Genomic DNA, 26062 nt, shown 5'->3' on the forward strand with positions numbered 1-26062 from the left:
AGATGACAGCCTAGAAAAACAACAGAAAAAAAGAACAGAAAAGAGTTTTAATCAAACAATCCAGATGTGATAATACTAATGCTTGTACTAGTTCACTACCTCTTTTGATTATGTTGCTAGGCATACGTTTTCTACAGCATGTTTGTAAATGGATGCTGACATTCTAGACAAAATGATGATAAAAATGGTATTATACAGTCAAATCTTTATTTACACATTATATTCTATATATTCATATATATATATATATATATATATATATATATATATATATATATATATATATATATATATATATATATATGTTGTTATATATATATATATATATATATATATATATATATATGTGTCTAGACTAAGCTCATCTTGTTGTTTATAAGTCTTTGTTGTTTATGTTATGTTGTTATGTGTTAGTATGGATGTTAGATGTTATGTGTACCATTTATATATACACATATATACATACATATATATATATATATATATAATCAAGGCTTACGGCGAAGCAACTAGTAGCTCAGTGTTCCAACATCCACAAGCGGCAACTGCTATCACAACTTGAGATTGACGAGGTACAACACAAATGCTACGGCAAGGGGGAGCCAGGACTACAGGTCAGAGGGGAGCAACCAGCAGCTCCCCAACCAGAGATTGGGTACGGAGCCCCAAGAGAAATCACGCTGAACGAGGCAGCGACTGACCTGAAAGATAAGATCATGGCGAGAATGAAGGCAAGGCAACCCCGACGCCAACTACAACGGCTAAGTGAAGTACCATCCGAAAGTCTCCTAGAAGATGTGAATGCAGCATTGAGAGCGATCCCTACCACAACCATCACTGAAACCAATGAGCTGATATACGCCTCAGCAGCAGTGATCCTAGAGATGCTTGGCTACAAGAGCAACCATGGGAGCCATGAGAGACAATACCCACCATGGAAACGAAGGTTGGAGGCAAAAATCAAGGAGGCCCGGAGAGAAGTGAGCCAACTGACAGAGGCTGAGAGAGGTGCAATGAGAAAGCAAGTACCCAAGAAGTACAACCAGATGCCCATACCTGAAGCACTCGAAACTGCCAAACAAAGGCTCCAAGCCTTGGCCAGCCGCCTAAAGAGATACACGAGAGATAATGAAGCCAGAAGAATAAACCGGCTGTTCGCAACTCAACCTGCGAAAGTGTACGCTCAATGGCAGGGTAATAACAGCAGAGCAGACCCACCAAGGCTGGAAACGGAGCAGTACTGGAAAAGTATATGGGAAAGGAGGCATCACACAACAGCGATGCACAGTGGCTGGCCGCCCTGAGAAAGGACCACAGCAACCTCCTGAACAGAATCCAGTCACCATCACAGCGGCAGACATCCAAGAAAGAGTCTCAGGTATGAAGAACTGGACAGCACCGGGCCCTGACAGGATCCACACCTACTGGCTAAAGAAGCTCACTGCACTCCATGAGCGCCTAGCAGCACAAATGAACCAGTTGCTAAGAGATGGGACGCACCCTGAATGGCTTACCAAGGGCGCACAATCCTGATCCTGAAGGATCCCGCAAAGGGTACAGTCCCATCCAACTATCGGCCAATAACCTGTCTCTCCACAACATGGAAGCTCATGTCAGGCATCATCGCGGCTAAGATAAGTGGACACATGGATCAATACATGAGCAAAGCACAGAAGGGCATTGGCAGAGGAACCAGAGGAGCCAAACACCAACTCCTGGTTGACAGAACAGTCACCCAAGACTGCAGGGCCCGACACACCAACCTGTGCACTGCCTGGATTGATTACAAGAAAGCATATGACTCAATGCCGCACACATGGATCACTGAATGCTTAGAGATGTACAACATCAACAGGACTCTAAGGGACTTCATTGCGAACTCGATGAGGCTGTGGAAAACCACCCTTGAGGCCAATGGTAAGCCACTTGCACAAGTATCCATCAAATGTGGCATATACCAAGGAGATGCTCTGTCCCCACTGCTGTTCTGCATAGGTCTGAACCCCCTCAGCCAAATAATCAACAAGACTGGCTATGGATACCGACTCAGGAACGGGGCCACCATCAGTCACCTCCTCTACATGGATGACATCAAGCTATACGCTAAGAGCGAGCGGGACATCGACTCACTGATCCACACCACCAGGATCTACAGCTCTGACATTGGGATGTCATTCGGGCTTGAGAAGTGCAGTCGAATGGTGACAAAGAGAGGGAAGGTAGTCCACACAGAAGGGGTCTCACTCCCAGAAGGAACAATAGCAGACATTGAGGATGGTTACAAGTACCTTGGAATACCACAGGCAAATGGCAACCTCGAAGAGGCAACAAGGAAGACGGCAACGGCCAAATACCTCCAACGAGTAAGGCAAGTCCTAAGAAGTCAGCTCAATGGCAAGAACAAAGCCCAGGCAATAAACAGCTACGCCCTGCCAGTGATCAGATACCCTGCGGGAATAATAAGATGGCCAAAGGAGGAGATACAGACCACAGACGTTAAGACGCGAAAGCTCCTCACCATGCATGGAGGGTTCCATCCCAAATCCAGCACCCTGAGACTGTACGCTAGCCGTAAGGAAGGCGGCCGTGGACTAGTGAGTGTGAGAGCCACTATCCAGGATGAAACATCCAAGATCCACAAGTACATCCAAGATAAGGCCCCAACAGATGACGTGCTCAGGGAATGTCTCAGGCAATGGGGAACAGAGGAAGACGTGCTGGAGGAAGGACCATCATGGGAGGACAAACCCCTACACGGGATGTACCACCGGAACATAACTGAAGTGGCTGATATCAAGAAGTCCTACCAATGGCTAGAGCGGGCTGGATTGAAGGACAGCACAGAGGCACTCATCATGGCTGCACAGGAGCAGGCCCTGAGCACCAGAGCAATAGAGGCTCAGATCTACCGCACCAGACAAGACCCAAGGTGTAGGCTGTGCAAAGAGGCCCTGAGACAATCCAGCACATAACTGCAGGGTGTAAGATGCTGGCAGGAAAAGCATACATGGAGCGCCATAACCAAGTAGCTGGCATAGTGTACAGGAACATCTGCACTGAGTATGGACTGGAAACCCCGAGGTCAAAGTGGGAAACACCTCCAAAGGTCGTGAGAATGACCGAGCCAAGATCCTGTGGGACTTCCAGATCCAGACTGACAGAATGGTAATGGCGAACCAGCCTGACATCGTGGTGGTTGACAAACAACAGAGGAAAGCCGTTGTGGTTGATGTGGCGATACCAAGCGATGGCAACATCAGGAAAAAGGAACATGAGAAACTAGAGAAGTACCAAGGTGCTAAGAGAAGAGCTGGAGAAGGCCTGGAAGGTGAAGGCAACAGTGGTGCCCGTGGTCATTGGAGCACTCGGGGCAGTGACCCCAAACTGGAGGAGTGGCTACAGCAGATCCCTGGAAGAACACCAGACATCTCGGTCCAGAAGAGCGCAGTACTGGGAACAGCAAAAATACTGCGCAGAACCCTCAAGCTCCCAGGCCTCTGGTAGAGGACCCGAGCTCGAAGGATGAGACCACCGCGGGGGTGAAGGACCAAGTTTTTTTTTTTTTTTTTTGTATATATATATATATATATATATATATATATATATATATGTGTATATATATATACATATATATATGTATATATATATGTATATATGTATATATATATATATATATATATGTATATATATATATATATATATATATATATATATATATATATATATATATATATATATATATATATATATATATATATGTATATTTATATACATATATATATATATATATATATATATATATATATATGTATATTTATATACATATATATGTATATACATATATATATGTATATATATGTATATATATATATATATATATATATATAATCAACATATACTCACTGTTTCATACTATTTATAAAAACCACAAATGTTTGTTACAAATTTATATTTGTATCAGATAATAAAATTTCTCCCACATTAAATAAGTCACGTTTTGGCTGTTTCTTTGGGGTATCCTTTAGTTGTATTATATTGAGTATGCTGAAATATTTTTGCAGTTACAACACGCACTGTCAAATGAACTGGGTGACAAAATAGTTTTTTTTCAAATTAAAATACTGAAGCATCATTTGTAATTCAGCCATGGTCACAGAACAATGATGGCCATGCTGTGAAAAATTATTATTATTAATGAGTGATTGGCACTGCTGATTGGGTGTTGGTCACACCTTGCACAGCTATCCATCTCATCCCTACAAACCATTAAATCATAAATTCACACTTCTAATCATAATAGCAGCCTGTAGCGTATTATAGTTCATATATGTGTAATAACAGTTGTGCATGTTTTTCAGTCAAGTCTAGATTCACTTTTACTTGAAAGCACATATCTTGTTCTAATGTGAAAGACTTGGTAATGCTTTCACTTTTCACTAATTCTACTCACATGTCCGCTTACAGGAACCCCTCTGCATGACCCTTGTTTTCATCATGAATAGTTTATTTCCACACAAGTCTTGCTTGTATTATAAACCACAGCACTGTTATTTTCCTCTTATTCTTAACAAGTGGAAATTCAAATGTGCTATTTTCTCATTCTCTCTCTCCAGCTGCTGCCCATTTAGAAGCTCATGATTTCCACAGTCACAGCAGCATCCTCAGCACCAGCTCCAGCTTTAGGACCATGGTTAGAGAGGCAAGGTATGCTGAAACTCTCTTGTGAAGCGGTGAAAATGATGAAAGGAAATGTAACCACAAAAGAAATAATGTATATCTTAAAGAATCCATCGATGACACTGACCTTTAAAATAAACTATTGACAGCATCATCTTCATGTTATCCTTGTATACTGTAGAAATCACCATATATAGCCTATGACTGAATGTCATTAATGATTTGTGTCATCATTTATCTTAGTGTTCTACCTTCTGTTCATTTATTAGTGAGTAAGCTCATTTGTAGTTAATGTAGCCTGCGACCACAAGGACAGTGAGGAGATGGTCAGAGGACGCCTATGAGACACTGCAGAGATGTTTTGAGGTGACAAACTGAGATGCACTCTGTGAGCCTCATGGAGAGGATACACAACCACAGATCCAGTCTTTGCAGGTCCGGAGGCAGAAATACCTGCTGAAAGCGACAGAAGGAGAGAGGAGAGAAACAAGAAAGCACAAAACTACGGAAGAGAGAAGCTGTCGAGTTAGTAACATCCAGTAATGGGATAAAAATGCATACAGATGGAGAGAGAGAGAGAAGGAGAGGAAAGATGTGCATCATGGGAAGTCTCTCGGCAATCTAGGCCTTTTGCAGCATAACTAAGGGATGGTTCAGGACTCACCCAAGCCAACCCTAACTATAAGCTTTATCAAAGAGGAAAATCTTAAGTCTACTGTTAAATGTGGAGATGATGGCTGCCTCCCGAACCCACATTGGGATGTGATTCCATAGGAGGAGAGGAGAGGAGCTTGATAACTTAAGGCTCTGGCTCCCATTCTACTTTTGGAGACTCTAGGAGCCACAAATAACCCTGCACTCTGGGAGCACAGTGTTCTAGTCGGATAAAATGGTATTATGAGGTCTTTAAAATATGATGGTCCCTGACCATTAAGAGCTTTGTAGGTGAGGAGAAGGATTTTAAATTGTATTCTGGATTTTACAGGGAGCCAGTGCAGGAAGCTAATATTGGAGAAATATGATCTCTTTTCCTAGTTCTTGTCAGTACACATGCCGCAGCATTCTGGATCAACTGGAGAGTTTTAAGGGACTTATTCGGGCAGCCGGATAATAAGGAATTGCAGTAGTCCAACGCAGATGTAACAAATGCATGCATTAATTTTTTTGGCATCATTTTGAGACAGGATGTGCCTGATTTTTGTAATGTTATGGCAGTGAAAAAAAGGCAGTCCTTGACGTTTGTTTCATGTGGGAGTTAAAGGATAAATCCTGATCAAAGATGATGCTGAAGTTCCTTACGGTGCTGCTGGAGGCCAGGACAATGCCATGTAGACTAACTATATCTTTAGATAATTTCTCTCGAAGGTGTATGGGACCAAGTACAATAACTTCAGTTTTCTCTGAGTTTAACATAAGAAAGTTGCAGGTCACTGAGGTCTTTATGTCCTTAAGGCATGCTTGAAGTTTAGTTAACTGGTTAGTTTCATCTGGCTTGAGCAATAGATATAATTGGGTATCATTTGCATAACAATGAAAGTTTATGGAGTATTTCCTAATAATATTGCCTAGAGGAAGCATATATAAGGTGAATAGAATCGGTCCAAGCACAGAACGTTGTGGAACTCCGTGACTAACTTTGGAGTGCACGGAGGACTCACCATTAACATGTATAAACTGAGATTGAATTGATAGATAGGATTTAAACCAGCTTAGTGCAGCTCCTTTAATGCCAATCAGAATCAGAAATAGTTTATTGATCCCCGAGGGGAAACTTTTTTGCTATAGCAGTTCACTATCATGTCAGTGCACAAAGGAATATAAGTACTAAGCAAAAAATATAATACACTATAATACAGGTCAGAAAATATATTAAGTAATTGGGTACAAGTATAAAATAACATAAGTGTGAAGTACAAAGTGGGTTTACCGGTTGATGATAATAATACAGTATAAGGTAATAGTGCATGAACTGTCAAGTTAAATGAGACGGGCGATATTGCACAGCAGTAATAGAGGTATGAATAAATATCAATAATGGACTGTTGGACTCTCCCCTTTCCTCTTCACCATCTACACCACAGACCTCAGCCACCACACAGAGTCCTGCCACCTTCAGATGTTTTCTGATGACTCTGCTGTGGTGGGAAGTATCAGCGGTGGTGATGACACTGAGTACAAGGCTGTGGTGGGGAACTTTGTCTCATGGTGTGTGCAGAACCACCTGCAGCTCAATGCGACAAAGTCTAAGGAGCTGGTTGTAGACCTACGAAGGGCCAAGGCACCAGTGACCCCTGTTTCCATCCAGGGGGTCAGTGTGGTCATTGTTGAGGAGTACAAGTACCTGGGAGTACACATGGACAATAAACTGGACTTGGCTAAGAACACTCAAGCGCTGTACAGGAAGGGCCAGAGCTGCCTCTTTTTTCTGAGGAGGCGGAGGTCCTTCAACATCTGCCGGACAATGCTGTTTTATGAGTCTGTGGTGGCCAGTGCTATCCTCTATGCTGTTGCATGCAGTGGCAGCAGGTTGAGGGTAGCGGATGCTAACATACTCAACAAACTGATTCGTCAGGCCAGTGACAGTGTGGGGGTAGAACTGGACTCTCTGTCGGTGGTGTCAGAAAGGAGGATGCTGGCCAAACTATCTGCCATCTTGGGCAGTGTCTCCCACCCACTCCATGACATGCAGGTCAAACAAAGGAGTACCTTCAGCGAAAGGCTCATCCACCCAAAATGCACCACAGAGTGCCACAGGAAGTCATTCCTGCCTCCAAGCTGTGACTGGACAATTGATTGTTTTAAATTTTTGCATGGATGGTGTGTCTACATCTCAAGATAGAAAAAGCTACGTGATTTGTCTTTATTCAGGCATTTTAAATCTTCCATACACCGAGAGTGCAGAGAGAGCTATATCATCTATTGACTAAAGAAATATCATTATCTGGCTAGACAATTCCTACATTTGATATTTTTACTTCATCTTCACAGTATGTTATTTGATTATTATTTATTATGTGGGATTTGTTGGGTCTCTGTAAATAATATTATAAATAGTATGGTCTAGACCTGCTCTATAGGAAAAATGCAATGAGATACCTTCTGTTATGAATTGGCGCTATATAAATAAAATTGAATTGACTTGAATTATTAACTCGTATGTAGTTTATCGTGGTTAATAACATGTTGGATAGTCTCACACAAATATAGAAATATAGAAAAATACAGAAAAAAAGGATATTGTATGTAAGTCCAGGGTGGCTTGCAGCAGCTGCAGAGGTGACCTGTATAAATCTCCTTGTGTAGTGTGTCATTCATCCTGGGGTCACCTGTCGGTCAGTTATAGTCTTGTTATGTATGTGAGTGTTTATCTCACACAACAAACACAGCTGCCTGTCTTTATCCTTCCGTGCTCTGTGCTCCAGAAGTATAAGAGTACCAATCATTGAATCAGTGTAACAGTTTCACCTCTCTTTCTTTGAAACTTCCTGTTTGGGTTTGATTTCTATTCCTAGCAGTCTGAACTTATTATTGTTTCCTGCTCTTAGGAAAGAAGCCCCCCCAGGTCAGAGTGTGGATGAACAGGATGATGAGGAGGGGGGAGCAGAAGAATCCCACCATCGTACGATGATAGACAGGTTATTGGAGAGACACGGAGCCTGTATCCCCCACCATGAACCCAAGCTGTACCGCGCTGCAGCCGCCAAAACCAAATCTATTCCAGGGTTCAGCATCCTGGCTTTCCCTGATTTCTGGGGTCACCTCCCACCACCAGGACATGAACCCATGGCGCCACGCAAGCCCAACATACAAAGGTACTCCATGCTCATTACAACACTTAATGTACTCCTGTGTAGGAGTAATGTAGTTCATGTAACATGAACATAGAGATGGGTATAAGAATAGTAAATTAAATTTGTCATAGAGGACATGGAAAGTGGCTAAAACCCAGACTTTACAAACACACATGTGTGGAGCCTAATGGTGAAAGCATCTTCTTCTTCTTTTCCTTTCGGCTGTTTCCTTTCAGGGGTCGCCACAGCGAATTCATGTGCCTCCATCTAACCCTGTCCTCTGCATCCTCTTCACTCACACCAATTAACTTCATGTCCTCTCTCACTACATCCATAAATCTCCTCTTTGGTCTTCCTCTAGACCTCCTGCCTGGCAGCTCCAACCTCAGCATCCTCGTCCAAACCACCTCAATGTGGCCTCTCTGACTTTATCTCCAAAACATCTAACATGAGCTGTCCCTCTGATGTCCTCATTCCTGATCCTGTCCATCCTTGTCACTCCCAAAAAGAACCTCAGCATCTTAAGCTCTGCTACCTCCAACTCTGCCTCTTGTCTTTTCGTCAGTGCCACTGTCTCTAAGCTGTACAACATCGCTGGTCTCACCACCGTCTTGAACACCTTTCCTTTCATTCTTGCTGATACTCTTTTATCACACAACACACCTGACACTTTTCTCCACCCGTTCCAACCTGCTTGCACTCGCCTCTTCACCTCTTTTCCACAGTCTCCATTGTTTTGAACTGTTGACCCTAAGTAATTAAAGTCCTGCACCTTCTTCACCTCTGTTCCCTGTAACCTCACCATTCCACCTGGGTCCCTCTCATTGATGCACATGTATTCTGTCTTACTGCGGATAAGCTTCATTCCTCTGTTTTCCAGAGCAGACCTCCATCTCTCTAGATTTTCCTCCACCTGCTCCCTGCTCTCACTACAAATCACAATGTCATCCGCAAACATCATAGTCCATGGAGATTCCTGTCTAACCTCATCTGTCAGCCTGTCCATCACCAGAGCAAACAAGAAGGGGCTCAGAGCCGATCCTTGATGCAGACCCACCTCCACCTTGAACTCCTCTGTCACACCTACAGCACACCTCACCACGGTCTTACAGCTCTGATACATGTCCTGCACCACTCTAACATACTTCTCTGCCACTCTAGACTTCGTCATACAATACCACAGCTCCTCTCTCGGCACCCTGTCATACGCTTTCTCTAAATCTATGAAGACACAATATAACTCCCTATGACCTTCTCTGTACTTCTCCATCAGCATCCTCAAAGCAAATACTGCATCTGTTGTACTCTTTCTAGGCATGAAACCATATTGCTGCTCACAAATGCTCACCTCTGCCCTTAGCCTAGCTTCCACTACTCTTTCCGACAACTTCATTGTATGGCTCATCAGCTTTATTCCTCTGTAGTTGCCACAGCTCTGCACATCTCCCTTGTTCTTAAAAATTGGCACCGGTACACTTCTCCTCCATTCCTCGGGCATCCTCTCACTCTCCAAGATCTTGTTAAACAAACTAGTCAGAAACTCTACTGCCACCTCTCCTAGACACTTCCATTCCTCCACAGGCATGTCATCAGGACCAACTGCCTTTCCACTCTTCATCCTCTTCAACGTCCTCCTCATTCTACTCTTGCTAATCTTTGCTACTTCCTGCTCAACACCAGTCACCTCTTCTACTCTTCGTTCCCTTTCATTTTCCTCATTCATCAACTCTTCAAAGTACTCCTTCCATCTTCCCATCACACTCCTGGCACCTGTCAATACATTTCCATCCTTATCTTTAATCACCCTAACCTGCTGCACATCCTTCCCATCTCTATCTCTTTGTCTGGCCAACCTGTACAAATCCACCTCTCCCTCTTTAGTGTCCAACCTAGCATATAAGTCCTCATATGCTCTTTGTTTGGCCTTTTCCACCTCTACCTTCACCTTACGCTGCATCTCCCTGTACTCCTGTCTACTCTCTTCAGTCCTCTCAGTGTCCCACTTCTTCTTAGCTAACCTCTTTCTCTGTATAAACTCCTGCACTTCCTCGTTCCACCACCAAGTCTCCTTGTCCACTTTCCTCTTTCCAGATGACACACCGAGTACCTGTCTCCCTGATCACAGTAGCTGTAGTGGTCCAGTCATCTGGGAGCACTTCCTGACTACCCAGAGTCTGTCTCAGCTCCTCCCTGAAAACTACACGACATTCTTCCTTTTTCAACTTCCACCACTTCATCCTCTGCTCTGCCTTTGTCCTCTTCATCTTCCTCACCACCAGAGTCATTTTACACACTACCATCCTGTGTTGTCTGGCTACACTCTCCCCTACCACTACTTTACAGTCACTGGTCTCTTTCAGATTACAACGTCTACACAAGATGTAGTCCACCTGAGTGCTTCTACCCCCTCTCTTATTTGTCACCCTATGTTTCTGCCTCTTCTGGAAGAAAGTGTTCACTACAGCCATTTCCATCCTCTTTGCAAAGTCTACCACCATCTGTCCTTCTGCGTTCCTGTCCTGAAGACCAAACCTGCCCATCACATTCTCATCACCTCTGTTCCCTTCACCTACATGCCCATTGAAATCTGCACCAATCACCACTCTCTCACCTCTGGGGATGCTCTGCATCACTTCATCTAACTCACTCCAGAATTTCTCCTTCTCTTCTAACTCACATCCTACCTGTGGGGCATAACCACTCACAACATTAAACATCACCTCTTCAATTTCCAGCTTCAGACTCATCAACCTGTCTGATACTCTTTTCACCTCTAGAAAATTCCTCACAAACTCCTCTTTCAGGATAACTCCTACTCCGTTTCTCTTCCTATCTGACCCATGGTAGAACAACTTGAACCCTGCTCCTAAGCTTCTAGCTTTGCTACCTTTCCACCTGGTCTCCTGGACACACAGTATGTCCACCTTCCTTCTCTGCATCATGTCAATCAACTCTCTAGCCTTCCCTGTCATAGTCCCAACATTCAAAGTCCCTACTGTCAGTCCTACATTCTTAGCTTTCCTCTTCTCTCTCTGACTACGAACACACCTTCCTCCTCTCCTTCTTCGTCTTTGACCAACAGTAGTCCAATTTCCACCAGTACCCTGTAGGTCAACAGCACCGGTGGCGGTTGTTGTTAACCCGGTCCCCGACCGATCCGGTATGGAAGTCATTTTCACGATTCGCATTTTTAATTTGGCATGTGTTTTACGTCGGATGCCCTTCCTGACACAACCCTCTGCATTTGTCCAGACTTGGGACTGGCACAAGAAGACACTGGCTTGTGCCCCCTTGTGGTTGCATTCCAATGGTGAAAGCATATTGGCTGGTTATTGGTGGCTGGTAAGTTCAATGTCGGTTATACCTCCAGCTTGGTCATGAGTTGTAACAAACACAAATAGGCTCTCCCATCTCCTGTTGGTAGCTCTGTAAGAAACATAATAAGAGAAACATAAGAACCATAAGAAAGAGACTCTGTGATCAATGCTTGAAAGTGTGCAGCAGTATCATGAAATATGCAGGTGGCACCACAAATCTTGCTACTAGTTTGAGAGGGCGACATGAGTGCTGATGGTACAGTGACAGACAGGAGAAGTCAGTCTGAGGCCAGTAATACAAAGTGTTAGCAGCTAATGTTATGTTTGCTGACCCTCTCCTCCCAGGCAAAGGCAATAACTGACATTTACAGCCGCAGCAGGACCGGTCCAACACATTATGATCAAAGTAGCCAAGAGTTATTACATATATGATTATTTGATGTACAAGGTACAAGGTAGATTCATGTATCATTTTACAATTCAGGGTTGTATAACGAGAATTGGTTTGCAGTTCCCTTTATGTTACTCACAAAACCAAACAAACTTTATACACAACAATTATATAATAATAATAAATAATAAAACTTTATTATAGAGGACTTATCAAAACAAAGTACAAAGTGCTTCATAACAAGACAGATAAAATACCACAGTGAATGATGAAATATAAAGAAATAAAGTACATAAAATACACAAAAGCAATAAAATAAAACAGCCAGTTCAGGTAAAATCAGGATATGCTTTCCGATAAAAATGGGTTCGGAGAAGAGACTTAAAAGAAGACACTGACTCAGACAACCTAATTTCTTCAGGCAAGTTGTTCCAGAGCCTCGGGGCCCTGATGACAAAAGCTCTATCCCCCTTAGTTTTCATCCTGGACTCAAGAACAGACAGAAGACCCTTGCCCAAAAATCTCAAACTACGTGAAGGTTCATAAGGGATTACGAGGTCTAAAATGCGAGTTTTGGAGATATCGGCCGTAGAGATGAATATAATGGGACTATATGGAACTCGGCTTGTAGTGCTCAAAGCACCAAAAAATACATTTGAAAAACTCAACAGCAAAGTCTGTATCCAGAAATCATGATCCGGGTGTTGAAGATAATCCACAGATTTGACCACAGACAACAAAACTGTGGATTATCTTGAGCAACCGGGTACTGTCCTGTAGTATCCTTTGGGCTCTGCGCATCTGGGATGTTGTTCGTTATGTGCTGGAGAACCAGTTTCTCAAAGCACTTCATCAGAATGGGGGTGAGAGCCACAGGGAGGTAGTCATTTAGACTAGGCACTGCAGACTTTTTAGGTACAGGGACGATGGTGGCTGTCTTGAAGCAGGTGTGACAGTGATATGTTAAAAATATTATCCACTAGCTGATTGGCACATGTTCTTAGTACACAGCCAGGGATGTTATCAGACCCAGCAGCTTTACTCATATTCACTCTCAGCAGGATTCTCACATCCACTGTGGATACTGACTGTGGCCGGTCTTCTGGAGGAATAGTGGACTTTACTGCTGACTCTTTATTGGGGAGATCAAAACGTTTAGCTCATCTGGTAATGTGGCCTCACACATGATGGGGGCGCTCCTGCTTTTGTATTCTGTGATGGTCTGGATCGCCTGCCACATATGTTTGGTGTTGTTGGTCTCTCTCCAGTCTCTCCTGATGTCTCAGCTTTGCCTTCTTGATGCCAGCTTTCAGTCTTGCTCTGGCGGTGTTGTAAGCTTCCTTGTCTCCTGACAGAAAAGCAACTTTTTGGGGCTCTGAGTAGAGCTTTTACCTCTCCATTCATCCAGGCTTTCTGGTTAGGGAATGATTTTATTGTCTTTGTGATCACCACATCACATCATGTTACTAACTCAACATCTTCTCTCTCCCGTAGTTGTGTGCTTCCTGGTCTCTCCTTCTGTCACTTTCAGCAGGTATTTCTGCCTCCAGAGCTGCAGAGTCTGGATCTGTGGTTGTGGGCCACCTGCTGCCCACATGTTCCTGCTCGACAACTGCTACTACAGTTGTTGTTATTACTGACATTATTTTTCCTATAGCTGTCATTCCTATTATTATTAATTTATTAATATTAACACTACAATTACAATTCTACTATAAAAAAATCTAGGTGGTATTTGCATTGTACCTCCCTCTCACCCCCTCCCCAACCCCCTCTCTCTCTATCAAAACCTAACACGGCAGCGGCAGATGGCCGCCCACCAATGAATCTGGTTCTGTCCAAGGTTTCTGCCTCTTAAAGGAAATTTTTGGCAGCTGTGGCATAGTGGTAGAGCGGGTTGTCCACCAATCGGAAGGTTGGCGGTTCGATTCCGGCTTCCCTCAGTCCGCATGTCGAAGTGTCCTTGGGCAAGACACTGAACCCCAAATTGCTCCCGAGGGCTGTGCCTTCGGTGTGAGTGTGTGTGAATGATTAATCAGTTTCTTTGTACTGATGAGCAGTTCTGCCATCAGTGTATGAATGTATGTGAATGGGTTGAATGCGATATGTAGTGTGTGAAGCGGATTGAGTGGTCAGAAGACTAGAAAGGCGCTATACAAGTACAGTCCATTTACATTACATTTACATTTTTTCTTGCCACTGTGGCCAAATGCTTGCTCATGGTGGGATTTGTTGGGTCTCTGTAAATAATATTATAAAGAGTATGGTCTAGACCTGCTCTATAGGAAAAGTGCAATGAGATAACTTCGTTATGAATTGGCGCTATATAAATAAAACTGAATTGAATTGAATTGAATTGACATCTTAACAATAAAAATTCCACATCTGGGGAACAATGTCCATCCACTTTAACTGCGTTTGAGCATCACTGATGTAAACACAGAGAACTCCTCTCATCTTTCCGGAGTCTTGTGTTCTGTCAGCGCGGAACACGCTCCGCCTGTCGAGTGTGATAGCATCATCCAGGATGTTGTGATGCAGCCAGCTAATCCTAACCCTAACCCTAACCCAGGTCATTTCCCGTTGCTGATTTAACCTGATTCTTATGTCATCCATTTTATTTTCCTGCGATCGGACATAAGCCAGGAGTAGGCTGGGCAGTGCAATAGCCTTAGGTCCGACCTGGGTTAGCTTGGCTCTTATGCCGCTTCTCTTTCCTCTCTTCGTGTTTCTTCACACCACTTGTGGGGACGTTTGGCCCGGCAGGTCTGGCTGTCTAGACAGGAGATGCCGTGAGCAGTGATTGTCTCCACTGCATTTAATCCAATCTCTGTACTTCTTTTCTGATGTTGATGAGTGTACTACTGTCATAAGTAATACATCCTTATTAATGAAGTAATGAAGGCGAGAAAATAACAAATTAAAACAAAAATGTAGGTGAAGGTTGAGGGAGCTACTGGCCGGCCCATCTACATGCACCACTGTTGCCATGGCCATGTGTTTACAGCAGAAATCTTGCCAAAGTTGTGACACAAGCATGTAGTTTACTCTGTGGTTAAATCATCAAAAATCACCCAGATTGACCTTTTTTTTATAACCAAGAAAGCCTTTTAATTGTATCACTGGTGTTTTTGTCAAGAACTATGTCTTCACATAGAAGCCTTCTATTTGATTGCAATCAATATTTCAAGTTTAGTTGTAGAGAACACAGTATAATCAGATTAAATGATAAAGCTGGTCTTATTCCAAATGTTTGTTATAACCAAGTCTCTCTTAGTCCACCTCTCAACACTTTCTGACTTTCCTACCCTGCTGCTCTCTGCTTCAAGCCCATTGGTTCCTACTGAAGACGTAAATCTTTTCATTAAAAAAAAAAAACTAACAAATGTTACTCAAACAGGAGGAAACAGTGCATTTGTTGGGGACTATTTTAAGCAGCTGTTTAATCCACATGTGGTGCTCTGGTGAGTATTTGTGGCAGCAGGACGGTGTGTGTAGGAGTCAGAATAAACTCCAGTGTGTGTGTTCATGGTGATGAAGGAACATGTCACCCAGTGCAGCAGTGCGGCATGTGTTTTAGTAGTTTCTGGACAGTGGAGCTCTGTGACTCAGAGGAAGAAGATACATCAGCTGTACACACAACACCTGTTAGCAGATACGTTCACTGCTGGTTTGGTCTGTGTATGAGATTTTTTGTCAAATGAAAATGTTGAATATCACCAGACTTATTCTTTAACTGAACAGCAGTTTCTCCAATCTATTGAAAACCCTACTTTAAAAAATGTTGCTGCCCTGATGTTCATGTGGGTTACACTCAGTGGCTCAATCCCATTGTCTTATTTTAGAATGTGTTGTTCAATGTGTGTATGTAGAAGAGTGTGTGTGTATTTGTATTTGTGTGTTTACGTATGGCACTTTTTAATATCAGTCCTCCGAGACATTTTCTCAGCACTTTTCAAAACGCTGACATTTAAAAATGTTAAAGATGCAATTTCACTCTGAACTTAATCTAATTATGTTGTCAGTCTGTTGGCGCTCATCTAAAAAAAGAACATTTTTGAGTCTGTAGACCCTTAACTCAACTAATGTTAATGCCATTTTTGTTAGGGCTGCTTTGTGAGTAAATTGTCTCGGGTGTAGTATAAGATTAGGCGTAATGCAAGGGACCTTTCAAGCTCTGTCTCATTTCAAACCCAAATGTTCTCATCCAATCCACTTTGCCTCTGCCTGCTCTACTTTGGTTTTATAATACTTTTTCAAAGTATTTAAAAAACAGAACAGGCTGATTATCATGGAGCTGAGCAGCCTGTTGCTGAACAAAATAGTAAGTCCGGATTTATACTGAACATTGCATTTAAACTGGTTAGATTGACGTTAATGCTTTGTATTTGTTCACAAGTTGTGCTGTGGAAATTAAAAGGGTAAATAAACACAGAATCCCAGAGGACAGAAGAGAGCTACTGCAGCTCCCAGTGAGTGGAAACTCTCAAGCAGCTGTCAGTTTATGAAATCAAATAAACAGCTCCATCTTGCCTTAGAGTTTTGTCAACAGCAAATTCATCCTCTTTTCATCAATTAAAGGACAGTTCATATTTCAGAAGTAAGGTAATAATAATAATAATTAAATAAACAAAGTAATATTAAAATGAAATTGACATTTTAAAACCTATTTACAGAATAGAATAGTAATAGTTTTGAAATGTGATATAAAACTGTGACTGTAAAAAGGAAATATGGACTGTCCTATGGACAAAAAAATGAAGTGTATGACATATATGAACGTGACAAGAGCAAAAAATATTGTGCATAAATAAGTAAATTATGTAACAGTGGAGGCTGAATGCATGCACAATATAAAGTCCAGTTTGATTATATGAACGTGACAAGTGCAGGGATTAAATTATATGAGCAATTTCACATTTTACAATCACAGGCTATAAAGCGCCTTTGCTCAACAGAGATAGTGAAGTTTGGATTCAGGTCACGGCCGACTGCCAGAAATTTGAAATGGAATGAAGCCCACTGACGGCAGACAGCCCAAAACAAGAGTCGAACGCGCCAAGTCCACCCACCATTCCCTATGTACGCGTAGCAGTGTCTATAGCAACCACCATAGTAACGATCTGAGACCTGAGAGAATCTTTGTAATAACAAAGAACAAATAACAAAACTAAGGATTTACTGAACGAAGATTCTGAGAATAAAATGCACATTTCTTGCTAGAAATGTTATCAAAACGCATTTTAATGCAGAAACTATCTTAAGATACTGCATTTCCCACTGAGAATTAAAGAAATGTCCACCATTTTGGTTTTCACAAAAGAAACTTGGCAGCCACGTGATGTGGACGCAGGCCAATAGAAAAGAATAGGACAAAAAAAAATGTATTTCTCAGAATTTAAGGAGAAATCATTTCTTTCAGAAAAGTCTAATTCTTTTCATTAATAAAGATCCAAAATGTTCATCAGGATTGTGGGTTGATCATGCAACAGGGTGGATGGATGATCATCAAAGTATGTGACTTTGACACAGGTAGACCAATGTTTGTTTCCCATTTACTCCTGACAGCATAAGTTGGTTTCTTTTCCCTAACCAAACCTTAATCATATACGTACAGTATGTGTACAGTATGCAACAAATTACATATTTTGTCATTTAGTTTGGAGGCCTTGTTGTTGTTTAGACCTGTATATTTTTACTGTCCAAGCAGTGATAGAGGTTCTGTGAGAGCTCCCTAAAAGAGAGGAGCCTTTTCCGCCAAAACTGTTAACAATTTGTTATAAATGGTCAATTCCTGGCATAAGTGTCTATGATTAAACTTATATTAAAAGCATCAACTTGGGGCGTTTTGATGCCTTAGGGTTTTAACATGATCCTGTAAACACAACGTCCCTGGTTTGAGTCCGGCCGGGGACCTTTGTTGCAAGTCACCCCCGTCTCTCTCCATTCATTTCCTGTCATCTCACTGCTCTACTATCAAATATAGAGAAAAAATGCATTTGCATAAACCAGAAAGATGCTCGAGATTGGAGTGACCATTGTGTCTGGCTTTATCTTTGTAAATTATTCCATTATTATTCCATTTTCTGTACTTCTATAAAAACTCATTCTGACCTCTCCAGCTGCTGTGAATGTCATGTCACATGCCTGCATATGCTTGTCTTCATCAGGCAGAAAGTGTTTGAAGATATCCAACGTTTCCTGAATACTGATGACATCATCAACCAGGTAGTGTTTGACCTGGAAGATGGCAGGTAGGTAAACAATACAAATATACACAAACATAGCACTGCCATTTATTAAGCAATCTATTTTACAAGATGAGGTTTAAATTTAGATTGTTTTTGACTGAATTTCATTGTGAATATTTTTTTATTTTAATGTCATTGTTCAAATGGGAATGAAAATATATGCTCTATAATCCATTTGGTCATCTCCATCTCTTTGTCAGTCTTCAGTGTCCATCTGATTCCTTGAGGTTTTTCTCTAAGTTTGAATGTGGGAACCTAAGGAAAGCTATTCAGGTCCGCAGGTATGGACACACATACTATGAGCAAGGTCAAAGAAGCAAATGTGATTATTGGTCCTTACTGAGAAAATAAATGGTAGGCAACTCAGATAAAACCACAGTAGCAGCGTCTTTTTCTTCCTCTTCTCTTCTGTAGATATGAATATGACCTCATATTGAATGCGGATGCAAACTGTTCCCAGCACACCCAGTGGTTTTACTTTGAAGTCAGTAACATGGTGGCAGACGTCCCCTACCGTTTTAATATCATCAACTGTGAAAAGAGCAACAGCCAGTTCAACTATGGTGAGTAGGGTTGTGTGTGTGTGTGTGTGTGTTTTGTAGTCTAAACAGCATTAATGACATCCATTGCAAATGTTGTATACCTCATTCAAAGTTTTCATGTCACCAGGTACTGCTTATACACATTTAATTCCAAATATGACAACTTACTTACAAACTTTAATAAACGCCAATATTGGAAACATAGTGAACATCAGTGTTCTAACTGACAAACTCAGAATTAAGTATGGACTACTAGAAATTTATGGAAAAAGAATGCAACAGTACCTCAGACTGGCTGAAAACCACCCCAGTGCATCCTCCCACTACAATGAAGCTGGCAGGACTATGTCAGGGGCAAAAAGAAGAGATACAGATCCTGAGGTCACCAAACTGGACACTCTCCACTCCTCAGCTGCACCTAGAGGTTCTTTCACAAACAGAATTGGTGACAAGGAATAGCCTTGTCGAGTCCAACAGCCACATAGAACACTCTGACTGACTTCCAAAAATGCGAACACAGCTCTCACTCCAGTTATACAAAGACTAGATGTCTCATAGTAATTGACCCAGCACCCCATTTTAAGGAAGCAACCCCCTCAAGACACCCCAAGGGATATTATAATAACCCTTCTCCAAGTTCACAAAGCCCATGTATCCTGGACAGGCTCACATGACCCAACTCCCACAATCCTTGCAAAAGTAAAAGCTGGTCCAGGATGGAATCCACATTGAGTTTGGTTCCAGGGTCTGTGCTGTGCCAAGAACCTTTGCTGAGCCAAACTACAATATATCTAATTGGTGTTGGTCATCATCCAACTCCACCTCTTTCCCCACCAGAGAGATTCCATTTCATGTAACAACAAACTTCTTGAATTTTGTGTTGTCCATGAGTGTTTGGAGTATACTCGCCGACAAGCATGTTTACTTAGAAAGCAAACTCTTTTGTTACAGCAGCTCACTATCACATCAGTGCACATAGGAATAGAAATACTAAGCAAAAAATATAATACACTATAATACAGGTCAGATAAATTAAGTACAAAGTGGGTTTAAGTATAAAATTAAAATAAGTGTAAAGTATAAAGTGGGTTTACTGGTTGATGATAATAATACGGTATAATAATACAATGTAATAATAAAAGCAGTAAGTAATAGTGGATGAACTGTACCGTTAAGTGTAGCGTATTAAGATTATAAGTAGACGGTTGATATTACACAGTAGTAATAGAAGTATGAATAAATATCAATAAAAAGGGAATTTTAAACTGAAAAGAGTATATTGCACAGCAGTATTAACACAGACTATTGCACAATTATGTCAAGTATTGCAGTGATGTTAATGATCAATGTCCAGTTTAATGAGTTAGGATCATATAGACTGACACTTAGAGGAAGGAGTTAAAGAGTTTGATGGCCACAGACAGGAATGACTTCCTGTGGCGCTCTGTGGTGCTTTTTGGTGGGATCAGTCTCTTGCTGAAGGTACTCCTTTGTTTGACCAGCATTGTCATGGAGTGGGTGGGAGACACTGTCCAAGATGGCATGTAGTTTGGCCAGCATCCTCCTCTCTGACACCACCGCCAGCGAGTCCAGCTCCACCCTCACACTGTCACTGGCATTACAGATCAGTTTGTTGAGTCTGTTAGCATCTGCTACCCTCAGCCTGCTGCCCCAGCATACAACAGCATGCAGGATAGCACTGGCCACCAAAGACTCATAAAACATCTTCAGGATTGTCCGGCAGATGTTGAAGGACCTCTGCCTCCTCAGAAAATAGAGGCAGCTCTGGCCCTTCCTGTAAACAGCTTGAGGGTTCTTAGCCCAGTCCAGTTTATTGTCCATGTGTACTCCCAGGTACTTGTAATCCTCAACAATGTCCACACTGACCCCCTGGATGGAAACAGGGGTCACTGGTGCCTTGGCCCTTCGTAGGTCTACAACCAGCTCCTTAGACTTTGTCGCATTGAGCTGCAGGTGGTTCTGCTCACACCATGAGACAAAGTTCCCCACCACAGCCCTGTAGTCAGACTCCTCACCACGCTGATACATCCCACCACAGCAGAGTCATCAGAAAACTTCTGAAAGTGGCAGAATTCTGTGTGGTGGCTGAAGTCCGTGGTGTAGATGGTGAAGAGGAAAGGAGAGAGAACACTCCCCTGAGGGGCCCCAATCCAGGACACAAGGGGGGCATCCACCTGCATTGCTGCCAGCTTCTCACCCAGCAGGGCTGGCCGGATGGTGTTGAAAGCACTGGAGAAGTCAAAAAACATGATCCTCACCATGCTTGCTGGCTTGTCCAGGTGGGTGTGGATGCGGTTAAGCAGGAAGATGATGGCGTCCTCAACTCTCTACCACCAGTCTCACTAGGGTCTTCATTATGTGGGAGGTCAGTGTCAATCTGTAGTCCTTGGAGCCACTGGGACACGACGTCTTCGGCACAAGAACGAGTCAAGATGTCTTCCACAGACCAGAGAACCTTTGAAGACTCAGGCTCAGGTTGAAGACATGCTGAAGGACTCCACATAGCTAGGGGGCACAGGATTTTAGCACCCCAGGGCTAACTCCATCGGGGCCTGCAGCCTTGTTTGAGCGGAGTTTCATCAGCTGTCCTCTCACCTGGTTAGTAGTCAGGCACACAGCAGAGGTTACAGGTGGGGGAGGTGGGGAGTCGTCAGTCTGGAGAGGGCGGTTGAGCCAGTTGAGGGGGGAGTAGGACTCTCCCAGGAAGATGGAGGAGGGGGGAGCAGTGGACTCAGAGGAGCTTGAGGGCCAACAGCAGCTGAGAATCAGAATCAGAAATTCTTTATTGATCCCCGAGAGGAAACTCTTAATAGAGGGGGGATGAGCAGGAGATGAATCTGTTAAAGAACAGATTCAGTTTGTTGGCCCTGTCCAAGCTGCATTCAACTCCTCTTTTGCCAGTTGTTCTGAAGCCAGTAATGGTCTTCATGCCATTCCAGACCTCTCTCGTGTTCTTCTGCTGGAGTTTCCGCTCCAGCTTCCTCCTGTACTTCTCCTTGGCCTCCCTGATCCCCACCTTCAGGTCAGCCTGGATTGCCCTTACCTCCTCCCTATTACCATCAGTAAAGGCTCTCCTCTTGGTATTCAGGATGTCTTTGATGTCCTTTGTTACCCACGGTTTGTTATTTGGATAACAATAGACCATCTTAGTTGGGACATTGATGTCCACACAAAAGTTAATGTAGCCAGTGATACACTCAGTGAGTCCACCAATGTCCTCTCCATGAGGCTCACAGAGTGCATCCCAGTTTGTCACCTCAAAACATTGCAGTGTCCCATAGGCCTCCTCTGACTATCTCCTCACTGTCCTTGTGGTCGAAGGCTGCCTTTTAACCAGGGGCACATAGCAGGGTTTGAGCTGAACCAGGATGTGGTCTGATCTACCCAGGGGGAGGAGGGGGGAAGAGTTGTATGCACCCTTAACGTTAGCATACAGCAGGTCCAGGGTCCTCTCCTGTCTAGTAGGACAACTCACATACTGGGTGAAAGTAGTCAGTGTTGTTGAAACACTGACATGGTTGAAGTCACCCGAGATTAATATGAGTGCACTCGGGTGTTGAGTCTGGAGTTGTGCTATGGCGGTGTGAATGGCGTTGCACGCCGATGCCGGGTTAGCAGACGTTATGATCCGGGATATCCTGGTGTAGCCATGTCTCTGAGAAGCACATCAAACTATACTCACGGAACTCTATCTGACTCCGGGCTGATGCGTTAGCTCGTCCATTTTATTCGCCAGTGATTTCACGTTGCCCATTACGAGAGAAGGCAGACTTGGCTTAAATCGCTTGTTCTTAAATCTCTTTTGTCTGGATCCCTCTCTCTTCCCTCGCCAATTCGTTCCACCTCTGCATCCTCGGTGTGTCCTCCTCTCAGATCTCAGTGGGGACATCGGTTGTCCTGGGCGCCATGCCGCTTGGCTTCAACGCGATCAGCTGTTCCCTGGTGTAAACAATTCAGCCAAACAGCTGTTCTGCAGTGGTGCCCTGAACGAGTAGCAGGAGAAGAAGTTCTACGGCGAAAAAAAACCAAAACACTTTCTACTCTCATTTTCGTAAAGAGTGTAGTTTAAATTATACTTACACTCAAGTTACTCAAGTTTGGAAGAAAAAGGAAAGCTAAAAGTTGGAAAAAGTAAGACGACGAGACGGAGCTACGGCAACAGGCAGCATGCACGTTGGCGCACGCGCACTTAAGTACGGAATGTGTCCACGTATGCACACACCCAATGTAGTGTGTGCAGAAACACGTGTACATATGCAGACAGCTGACATGTTCCTCTATATTTAATGTTACTACAGGCACCAACTATCAGGATGTACTACCAACTTTTATTCTTCTTCTCTCCAGCCTTTACTCCATGCACTCTCCACTTGTTTCCCTGCGAGGACAGTTCTTTTTAAAGTTGATTCGTAAGTGTCCTTGAATGTAGTTTAAATTGAATTTACAGCACTGTCTGTGTACACGTTAAGGGTATTAGGAGAATATGGATATGGATTAAACCCCATTCAGATTAACATTACAGGGGGAGGTGGGGAATGAAATATTCACTGTTTTGCTCTGTAATTTACCTCATTGTTCCAGACGGCATTTTAACCATCGCAAAGTATTGCAAAATAACAGGATGTGGTCTGCAACAGACATGGACATTCAGCAGGACAAAGCCAAAAGGGAAAGACTAAAGCCTCCCCAGGGGGCGCTGGAGAGCTGAAGGGGAGGCAAAGATATTCTATGCACTCCTTCTCGGAGTCATAACTCAAATATGAACACACAAACATGAAGCACATTTTTATTCAGTGTAACTTACACTTCCCGAAGATAGAATTATCTCTGATGTCCATCCAGAATAAACATTTTCCTCAGTATCACAGTAATCCTGTGATAGTTGTCTGTACCTCCATGAGTACACTGCAGACAGGAGCTGCTAACAGCTGATTTAGCATGTGGAGCCAATTTGACTAAATGTAAACAAATGTAGATTTAAAAAAAAAAACTTGTTTGGAAAGAGAACAGCAGCACCGATCTGTATCTGGCATCACAACAGCACATCTGATGAGCTTTTACAGGGTCTCGTTCTCCTGATGGCTTTAATTGTTTCTGTTGTCATATTGGCTCCCAAACAGGCCAATATGTTGGTGCTAGCATGTTAGCATCTATCAGATTAGCAACATTTTTGACTTCCTCCATATTCACTCAAAAGTCAAATTTCACAGTGAGCTGATAAAATGCAGCAGAATGGAAAAAAACTCAGAGATCCACTTTAAAATACAAGGATGTCGCTCCGGACGGGATTTAAAGATTAAAATTAAATTAAATTAAATTAAATTAAACTCATGCCTTAGTCCAAGGCATACTGTGCTTCTCTGAATGGTGTGATGTCTACATATCCATTTGATTGCCTTTGAACTGACATGATTAGATGTGAGGAGAGAACAAAAACTTCAAATAGGATTCACCAGACTCTGGTTGTGTGTTTGCAGTTTTATTGGCTGCAGCAAATAATGATTACCCCCTTCAACTCTCTATCAGTGGGATTTTTTTTTTATTTATATGGCCCTTTGCACTCTGACCCTCTATCAGAGTTAAGTCTCTGTCTCTGGGGGTTGATGTAGCAGATCTCTTGCTTAGTTTTTTTGCTCTTATTCTCTCCCATCCCGAAGACAGCTGTACAGTCTCAGCAGTGGGTGCTACCATAATAGACCATCCATTACAGCTAAATACACACACAGACAAAAGGATTGCAACACACTCAGTTTCTCCAGTAGCAATCTCATTTCTTTCATACACACATACTACACGCTGATTCACATAATGCCCTTTATACCGGAAAATAGCTCTTTTTAACGTCCCTCAGGAAATTGGTTTCATCTCAGGAAGAAGTGAATGAGTAGAAGAATAGGTTGCTCTTCCAAAATAGTCTGTATCCCATTGTACAGAAAATGTTGTTTTCTTCTGAAAGACTGTAATGTGCTGACAGGCTAGAAAGTCATCCATCTATCTATTTTTAACCTCTGGAGATTTGATGCTGTTTGATTCAACAAGAACAGTGGCTCTTTAACTTGTCCAGCCCCAGGGCTAAATACAGTATAGAAAAAGAGTTTGGTCATAGCTACAAGGTCACCATTCTTCATAGTATTTTTGCCATTATTGGATGGTTGACAGAGAATGACAGGAAACATGGGGAGGTCTGATGTGACGGAGGACCCAGGCAGGACTTGAACAAGGGGCTTTATGGTTACATGGTATGTAGCTTACCTGTACACCAACCATGCAAGCATGCAAAGTTTGCACAAGGTAACCCAAATTCATACTAGTTATAGGTTTTCAGCTCAAGACCTGAAAGGACAACAGCTGGTCAAACTGTCTTTACAAGGCAGACATATCAGACACTAAAGTAGGCTCCATGAGGATTATACAGGTTGAAAAAACGCTGTCTTTATTTGATTCATTTATTTTATTTTATTTCCCCCACAGGATTCGTAGCTCTATATGTGCTGTGCCCTTAAACAGGGGAAATAGTGAGGGGAGAAGGATGAAGAGTCCATCTCGTAGCTCTCGCCTTCACTCGTCTGTATTGACTATTAATTATACACAATGCAAACAAAAACACAGATGTATTTTTATGAATACACTCTCAGAAAAAGTGTCCACAACTAAATTATCTTTTTTACCTTTTTCTAAATTATCTATCCATCCGACAATTGGATCTGATAGTTAAAACTTCTGAAGTTGGCTTTCAGCTACTGGTCGACGATTGCTAACCTAGTTTGACCAGGTTTGTTTTTAGTCTGGTGGCTAGGCTAGCCTGGTTGCTCTTTTAAATCTGCACAGCAAGAATTTCATGGACAACATCCCCAGAAGAAGCAATCTTGGCTAAAAACATACCAGAGCTGATACATCTGCAGCGGGCCTGACATCCTCTACCTCTGAGTTGGAAAATATACCATTTCTCTGCTGTGGGCTCCTGTTCGGAGCCCGAGTAAGTTTCCTCCCTGTTCCTCTGATGCCCTTACTCTCCGTGCGGCTCTCAGTCTGGCCTTTCTGTGGTTTTGTTGGCTGTGGTCTTCCTTCTTTT

At 42.7% G+C, this 26062-nt stretch overlaps 1 protein-coding gene across 1 annotated transcript in view; it reads left to right on the plus strand.

Moving 5' to 3' along the window:
* The window catches only part of LOC122875064 (cytosolic carboxypeptidase 4), a 338163-nt gene that overhangs the window by 170327 nt on the left and 141774 nt on the right, over window positions 1-26062 (plus strand). The window contains exons 13-17 of the mRNA XM_044193824.1: window positions 4614-4704; window positions 8223-8489; window positions 18347-18430; window positions 18628-18708; window positions 18842-18990. Coding sequence (XP_044049759.1) covers window positions 4614-4704; window positions 8223-8489; window positions 18347-18430; window positions 18628-18708; window positions 18842-18990 — 672 coding nt within the window. The remainder of the gene's footprint in view (window positions 1-4613; window positions 4705-8222; window positions 8490-18346; window positions 18431-18627; window positions 18709-18841; window positions 18991-26062) is intronic.

This window comes from Siniperca chuatsi, linkage group LG4 (genome assembly GCF_020085105.1).
Source record: "Siniperca chuatsi isolate FFG_IHB_CAS linkage group LG4, ASM2008510v1, whole genome shotgun sequence".
NCBI classification, from domain to species: domain Eukaryota; kingdom Metazoa; phylum Chordata; class Actinopteri; order Centrarchiformes; family Sinipercidae; genus Siniperca; species Siniperca chuatsi.